The following is an 8,057-nucleotide window of genomic DNA, read 5'->3' on the forward strand; positions in this document are numbered from 1 at the left end:
TGTGTGTGTCTGTGTGTGTGTGTGTCTGTGTGTGTGTCTGTGTGTGTGTGTGTGTGTGTGTGTGTGTGTCAAGTCAAGTCAAGTCACCTTTATTTATATAGCGCTTTTAACAATACAGATTGTGTCAAAGCAACTGAACAGCATTAATTAGGAAAACACACTTGTGTGTGTGTGTGTGTGTGTGCTTACACCCATGACACTGAGTCCCTTGAGCTTTTATGGATATTTGTGGAGTATGGCGTTTGGAGCCTGTGGCGACGGCAGATGAAAAGAGCAGACGGTTGGTCTCAGATCTGCTCCCTGCCAACAGCAGCCCACCGCACAGATACACTCATCTGCCCACAGTGTTCCACTGACCTTCTGTACTTCATCTATGCCAAAAAATTCAATGAAAGAGATTGTCAAAGTTTAGAGTCAGAAAACAGTGCTCTTTTCTCTTTCTTTCAAGCAGGTGCCCAGTTCCCATTCAAGGAGGAGCGAGTCAGCCGTGATGGCGTCAACAGAGACTCTGCAATAATTGGAGGTGAAATATGCTGTTCCAGTATTATGCTTTTTTTATTTTTAATGTCATGAGACATTTTTATCAAGACAAACATGGAAGTTGAAGACTTATTTTGTAAGATGGATCCAGGAAAAACCTTTACAGTTTTTTTTATCACAAGTACATTGCAAGAATATTTTTAATTTTATAAAATGTTTCTATGTATTTTATTGTTTGTTGAATCCTTATCTTCCATGATATGGAAATAAATGTAAATACAACCAACTGACAATTATATTTCTTAGGCTTTGACATCTTTGGTGTAGAACATTTCTAAACTGAATTTAACGACATGATTTATCATGATTTTAATATAATATGATCATCAAAATAATATTGTTAAAATAATTAGAATTATTGCTTTTTGTTATTGGTGTAGAACATTCTACAGTTTTTAATGAGTCATCATTTCAATCATTATTTTAATAGCATTGTCTAAATATATAATATTTACACAAAATATTATAATGCAGTATTAACTATTCATCAATTAACATATCAATATAATAAATATTCAAATAATTTTAATTTAATCATTAAAATAATGTGATCTAATTTTATAATATATTATCATGGGTGTAGAACTTTTCTAAACTGATTTTAATTATATGATTCATCATTGCAATCATTTTAATATCATTGTATAAAAATATATAATATTAATATTTAAAAATATAATATAATTATAAAATAATTAAAGTAAAAATGTCAAATATTTTGAATTATTGCTGTAGAATATTTCTAAACCGATTTAATGACATGATTCATCATATCATTTCTGGCTCACGTAGGCATCATCGCAGTGGTGATTTTCAGCATCCTCTGCACGCTGGTGTTCCTGGTGCGTCACATGTTCCATCACAAGGGCTCCTACCACACCAACGAGGCCAAAGGGGCGGAGTCTGCCGACTGCGCTGATGCAGCCATCATCGTGAATGACCCCGCCTTCACAGAGACCATCGACGAGAGCAAGAAGGAGTGGTTCATTTAGCCACACCCCCTGGGAGGGGCTTCGTCCTCTGACATGGATACCCTGAGGAACACATAAAGGTCATTCTGAGCTCTTCGAGCAGCCAATATGAAATGGACACTTGGCAAGTCCATTCGGACCAGAGTCTGTGCACTGACTGGCATGTCTGTTCTGTAATTATTTTGTATGTAAGTGAATACAGCAAAAGGACTTCTGTGAGATCAAATTCATCCCATGCACACATGACAGGCATATTCCATATGGGACGACGGTAAAACAAAAACAACTGATGCATTCTTATCATTGCAATACTGCTGGTCTGTTAACAAGTGTGTGTTCGGCAAATATGAATGCACCAAATACTCCAATAGCACAAAACGGAATGTGTACAGAATGACGCATAATTATGTTTCTGATAATGACATTTGATTGTATTTAAACAGTTTGTTGTCAGCATCTTCAGGACAATAATATATTGTAGCATGGTAATCAGCCAATGGCATTCTGAATCATTCATCAATGTTAATGCAGCACTTTTGTATCTCATGGTAAATGTTCTTTATAGTTATCAGATGTCAGTGTTATTTATCTGTTTCTCCATAAGTGCTTGTTCAAACTCTTATGGAAAACATGGCAGAGGGTTTTTATAAGGAGATGCTCTTAAAAACATGAAAGCTCTAGATAGAGAGTTTAGTTCAGATGTGTTCAGTAGTAAATGATCTTGAATGGTCCATTTGCTCCAGTGTCTTTTAATGTGCCTCAAAGGTTCAAGGTTTCTTCTGGCCAAGCATGGATTTTGGGATAGATTCGATGACCCTTAATTATTAATATAGGAGAAAGATGACTTTTTTCGTGTCTTTGCCGTTTTAATGCACTGCTACAACTACAAACCACCTACAAACCATTTTTAATATTCTCTTCATTGTGCTTGGTTAAGTCACTTTTATTTCTTAAAGGGACAGTTCACTCAAAAATGAAAGTTCTGTCAGCAATAACTCACTCTCAAGTTGTTCCAAACCTGTATGAATTTCTTTCTTCTGAAGATCTTTTGAAGAATGTGGGTAACTGAACAGTTGATGGTCCCCATTGGCTCCCATAGTGTTTTCTTTCAATACTATGGAAGTCAATGGGAACCGACAACTTGAGGGTGAGTAAATGATGACAGAACTATGTCTGAATTACAAATGTATGTCTTTCTGGCAGTTTATTAACATGGTCTCATAAGAGTTTGTCTTCTCTGCTCATGTGAGTTCACTAACAAGAGTATTATTCAAACAACAGTTAGATTATAAAAAACCTGGTTTATAATGAAGCACTATAATAATATTGCTTTCTGTACATTTTAAGTTGTTTTATTAATTATTAATGTGTTTTACGTGTCTCCATGCATTACCAATATACCGATTGGTCTTTTAAATGAACAAAATCGCTTATTTATTAAGGTTTGACGCATCAAAATTATTATTATGTGATTTTATTATAATGTAATGCAATCATTTGTTCTCGTGTCCTTTTTCAAAAATGCTCATGTATGATAAGATGAAATGGCATTTCATGTTGAGGGTTGTAAAAAAAAAACTGACTCTCCAATAATCAACACATTGCAAATCTCAATAAACTACTGGATTGTTTTTGTAACAAAAAAAGACAAGATTTTATTTTTTAGGGAATGAGTGACAAGAGAGTTGTGTTTAATATGGTCCTCTAATTATTATGAGATGTTAATCTTAAAGAGGTCATATCCTACACTTTTTTTTCATGCAATTTTTTTTCTCTCTAAAAAGTCCGCTTATAATGTTAGTCGCCAAATTGCTTCGTTTCAGTAAACTGTTGGCCTATGTCTACATCAAACTAATTTAATTAAAATAATTTATATATATATATGTATAACGAAAGAAGAAGACGAAGAAGAAGAAGACACGACGCGGAACCTTTGATCACAGCCGGTGTTTTCGGGCAGCGCGCTTGCTGACGGATTTTATCTCAGTTTCCGGGGGACCGTGTTTCCGTGAGCACGAGCTGACGGAGTTTTTCTGTGTTCGATGTTTCGGGGTCGTTCTTTTTATTTTATTAGTAGCAAATAAATATCGCCACATAAACGTCTAAATAAAAGGGAATATTGTTAATCGGGATCCGGAGCGGCGTTGGAGATACATGTTTACGTGTGTCGTTCTTTCTGGATGATGGTAAGAGCGCGAGATTAGCGGTTAGCTTTAGCTTTAATCCTGAACACAAACACACAGTTAATAGCGATAATTAATATATTATTATCATAAGTACTACTGCATTATGTACTTCTTTTCTCCTGACTTGTATTAACGGATCTCTGCGTGTTTTACAGAGTATCTGTGGTGTGTTCTGAGGTGAGGCCTCGTCAGTCAGATAGTGTTTACATGAAGCACATACAATTAAGCAGTTTTTAATCCCGTGTGGGATATTTTTGGACGCAGGGAGTGACTGTTGTACTGAAAACATCAGCATTACGCTACAGCACGAACACAACAGTACATTGGTAATGCATGAATCGCCCTCGATGGCTCTGCTGATGCGGTTGTACGTGATGAACCTCGATAAACCCGACTCAACTACATCGCTCACATTGTGAGAGATGAAGCTGGTTGTCCAGTTTTGACATGTCGCTCACTCTCAGTGTAGACAGACAGGCTCTCATGAACATCATGAAGTGAGGGTCAGATCGTTAGAGCACACCAGAGATCATCAGACATCTGGAGAGGTCAGAGATGAGAAATCAGATTAATTTAGCAGTGAACTTGATGAAAAACAGGTAATAATTGCAGCATTAGTTTTAACTATCCTTTACGTGTGTGTGTGTGTAATACACACACACAAGACATGAACAGGTGATAATTAAAATATGATTTTTAATCACCTTTTTCTATTAAAATCGTCCACTATATGCATTAATTTGTATCATCATAAATGTTTTTACTGTCACTTTTGATCAATTTAATGCTCCCTTGTGGAATAGAAATATTAATTTAATTTATTTTCTTCTTCTTTTTTTTTTTTTTAAATCATCCTTCCCCCAAAACGTTTGCTTATATAAACAACATTACCATTTTCCTTGTGTTTTTGATTAAATGAATGCAATCTTGGTTAGAATATTATATTCTCTTTTTTTTTTTTTATCTGAATTATTCCAAACATTTGGCAGCCACAAGTTGTTGCAATTATTTTCTGTTCATGAAAGATAATTGTTTTATCTATTTTCTCTATAATAGACAAATTAATGAATAATAATGTAATAATTTCAAATGCATAATAAATTAAAATATAAAACATTAATATGAACAGTTAAAACTAAATATAATATAGTATACATTGTGTTTTATCTAATCTATTATTTTATCTATAATAGATAAAAGTAATTTTTAAAAATCTGTTATAGATAAGTTAAATATTTATATGATCTATTATTAAATGTTTGTGCTACAAAATTACAGTTAATTCTAATTAGATTAGAGTGGGTGTATAATATAATTACCATGTTCAGCTGTTCTGGTGTTTTGTAATTATTAACTGATTGAAAATCATCAAATCTGGGTCCAGATGTTCTGCTGTTCCGTCTGAGTAGATCACTGTAAGTCATGATCTAATGGCAGAATGCTGTTAGTTTGCAGCACCGGCTGCGGCTCAGAGCTCCTAGCGGAATCTTTTCTGTTCCTTGAGTTGTTGCCATGGATACAAGAAGGAATCCCCTGGATATAATGAACAGTAGATTCCATACAAGGAATGTTTATCCCAGGAAAAACTAGTGCTGCAGAATCGGCATCTGATAGCAGATTCCTGTTAGTTTTCTGTCAATTACTGATGCAGACTACACAAAAGAAACTTGTTTGCTCAAATGTGTCTAGCCCTACATGATTCCAACAGACTGTGTCTCTCTCTTTCTTGTTCCTCACAGGTTTCTTTCCTGTCTGTCACTGTTCCCTGAGGGTCGCCCCTCCTCGTCCTCTCTCACTGCTTGACCCTATGGAGGAGTAGCTCTTGAGTGACAGGCACGAGAACCAATCAAACGTCAGGAGGAGCATCAGACGCGCAGCCGAGAGGATGTCGTCATCTAACCGGACCCAGACCCCTCACGGTCTGAAGCAGATCGGGCTGGACCAGATCTGGGATGATCTGCGGGCGGGGATCCAGCAGGTGTACACCCGCCAGAGCATGGCCAAGTCACGCTACATGGAGCTCTACACGTATCCTCAATTGCTGTTTCATTCGTAATTTACTTCAAAAAAACGTCCAGTGTCTGTTGTGTCCTTAACTTCCTGAATTTCAGTCACGTGTATAATTATTGTACTAGTGTGCATCAGTCGAATCAGGCCCGCGGTGCAGGTGCCCCCCCGTCCAAACCTTCGAAGAAAACCCCCACACCTGGAGGAGCTCAGTTTGTGGGGCTGGAACTCTACAAGAGATTGAAGGAATTTCTGAAGAGCTACCTTACAAACTTACTAAAGGTACCTTAGAAAAATAGAGCTATTGTCAGTGTTATTATTTGTGAAAGACGTTTCTTATGCTGGCCAAGGGTGAATTTATTTGATTAAAATACAGTAAAAAATGGTCATTTTGTGAAATATTTTTATAATTTAAAATAACTGTTTTTCTATTGGAGTATATTTTAAGATGTAATTTATTCCTGTGATGCAACGCTGAATTTTCAGCATCATTACTCCAGTCTTCAGTGTCACATGATCATTCAGAAATCATTCTAATACTGATATGGTACTCAAGAGACCATTATTATTATTATAATTGTCTGTTGAAAACATTTTTGTGGAAGCCATGATACATTTTCAGGATGAATAGAGAGTTGAGAAGAAAAATATAATTTTTTTGTAACTATCACTTTTTATCAATTTAGTGTGTCTGCTGAAAAAAGTAATAAAAAATATTTTTGACCCCAAACTTACTGTACCAACTTACTATAGTAAACCTTTTGTAAAATGAAATGGTACTTAACCAAAAGTAATCAGTATCATTTAAATGCTATTATTGTTTGTATTATTTGTTAGAACCAGTTTTTATTTTCTGTTTGTGTTTTAATTTTTGTTCAGCTTTAAATAATTTTGTGGTGTGTGTTTGCCATTTTTATTAGGGTTTGTTTTTTAATGTCTATTTTTAAAATAATTTTTCATTTCGGTTTTAGATGTTTTAATGCATCAGATTAAACTAAATGAAAATGAGAAATGTATTGGCAAGTGGCTGAAATTAAATTTTTTTTATGGTTTTACTAGTATATTTACCTTACATATTTGTCTTGTTCATACCAGTGACCTAAATCTTTTAAAATCTATTCACCAAACTCAGATTTGTTTAGTGTTTCTGAACAGGTGTCCTTTAGGATCCATTGTGAATAACTTGAGTCAGATTCACAGCATTTAACCCAAAAGATTCAGTCATGGGCATGGCACCATAAGTTGTTCATAACAAAAATGATTCTATATTATTATTATTACTCATATTTATTCAATAAAAGTTGTGTAATGAAGTCTATAAGCCCACTAAGAAACTCTACAAGTAGTATTTAAGTACCATAAATATTTTGTCCTCAATGAAAAAACTAAGCAGATGCTTTGTGAACAAGCTGTAGACCAGTTACAACAACTTCAATTAAGAACACTTGATTTGTTTAAACTCCCAGTGAACAGATTTCTTTGATTGTTGTCCTCAGGATGGAGAGGATCTGATGGACGAGAGCGTTCTGAAGTTCTACACACAGCAGTGGGAGGATTACAGGTTCTCCAGTAAAGTGCTCAATGGGATCTGTGCTTACCTCAACCGCCACTGGGTGCGCCGCGAGTGTGACGAGGGCCGGAAAGGGATCTATGAAATCTACTCTGTAAGCACTTCTTGCTTTTCTTTGGCATTACTGCACAATTTCAGTTCATAAACAATAGCACATGTTTGTTGTGTGCGTGTGTTTTTCTAGCTTGCTCTGGTGACGTGGAGGGAGTGTTTGTTTCGGCCTCTGAATAAGCAGGTAAGATTGGAAACAGGAAAGACATCATACAGGACAAAGTGAGCATAACTCTAATAAATGTCTTTTTTGGTGCCTGTGTTCTTAGGTCACAAATGCAGTATTGAAGCTGATCGAGAAGGAGAGGAACGGAGAAACCATCAACACTCGACTCATCAGTGGAGTGGTCCAGTCCTATGGTGCGGCATCATTGACATCATGATGGATTTCATTGCTCGTTGATACTAGAGCCCGACCGATATGGGTTTTTTTGGGGCCGATACCGATATTAGGGAGTAAAAAAAGGCCAATATCGATATATCGGCCGATATTCTTTGTGTATATTATAGTACAGTACCAGTCAAAAGTTTGGACACTTTCCCATTCGTGTCTCCAAACATTTGACTGGCACTATATATATATACTGTATATATATAATACAGTATATACATAAACAGAACATATATACATAAACACATTTTTTGCAATGATCACTCAAATGTGGTGATCAATCACTTATAATGACGTGACAGAGATACGTAATGGAGGCAGGGCATTTAACAATTTAACAA

At 35.7% G+C, this 8,057-nt stretch overlaps 2 protein-coding genes across 3 annotated transcripts in view; both read left to right on the forward strand.

The window, feature by feature from the left end:
- Positions 1 to 2,503, forward strand: part of LOC107656139 (contactin-associated protein-like 2) — a 48,959-nt gene extending 46,456 nt beyond the window's left edge. The window contains exons 24-25 of one of the 2 annotated variants that reach the window (XM_016443858.1): positions 449 to 523; positions 1,333 to 2,503. In XM_016443858.1, coding sequence (XP_016299344.1) covers positions 449 to 523; positions 1,333 to 1,532 — 275 coding nt within the window. In that variant the 3' untranslated portion in view covers positions 1,533 to 2,503. The remainder of the gene's footprint in view (positions 1 to 448; positions 524 to 1,332) is intronic. The other variant, XM_016443859.1, reaches the window with a different exon arrangement.
- Positions 2,504 to 3,432: 929 nt separating this feature from the next.
- Positions 3,433 to 8,057, forward strand: part of LOC107656141 (cullin-1-like) — a 14,666-nt gene continuing 10,041 nt past the window's right edge. The window contains exons 1-6 of the mRNA XM_016443861.1: positions 3,433 to 3,697; positions 5,437 to 5,725; positions 5,809 to 5,986; positions 7,201 to 7,368; positions 7,459 to 7,509; positions 7,595 to 7,685. Coding sequence (XP_016299347.1) covers positions 5,583 to 5,725; positions 5,809 to 5,986; positions 7,201 to 7,368; positions 7,459 to 7,509; positions 7,595 to 7,685 — 631 coding nt within the window. The 5' untranslated portion in view covers positions 3,433 to 3,697; positions 5,437 to 5,582. The remainder of the gene's footprint in view (positions 3,698 to 5,436; positions 5,726 to 5,808; positions 5,987 to 7,200; positions 7,369 to 7,458; positions 7,510 to 7,594; positions 7,686 to 8,057) is intronic.

This window comes from Sinocyclocheilus anshuiensis, unplaced genomic scaffold, assembly GCF_001515605.1.
Source record: "Sinocyclocheilus anshuiensis isolate Anshui unplaced genomic scaffold, SAMN03320099.WGS_v1.1 scaffold1803, whole genome shotgun sequence".
Lineage (NCBI taxonomy): Eukaryota > Metazoa > Chordata > Actinopteri > Cypriniformes > Cyprinidae > Sinocyclocheilus > Sinocyclocheilus anshuiensis.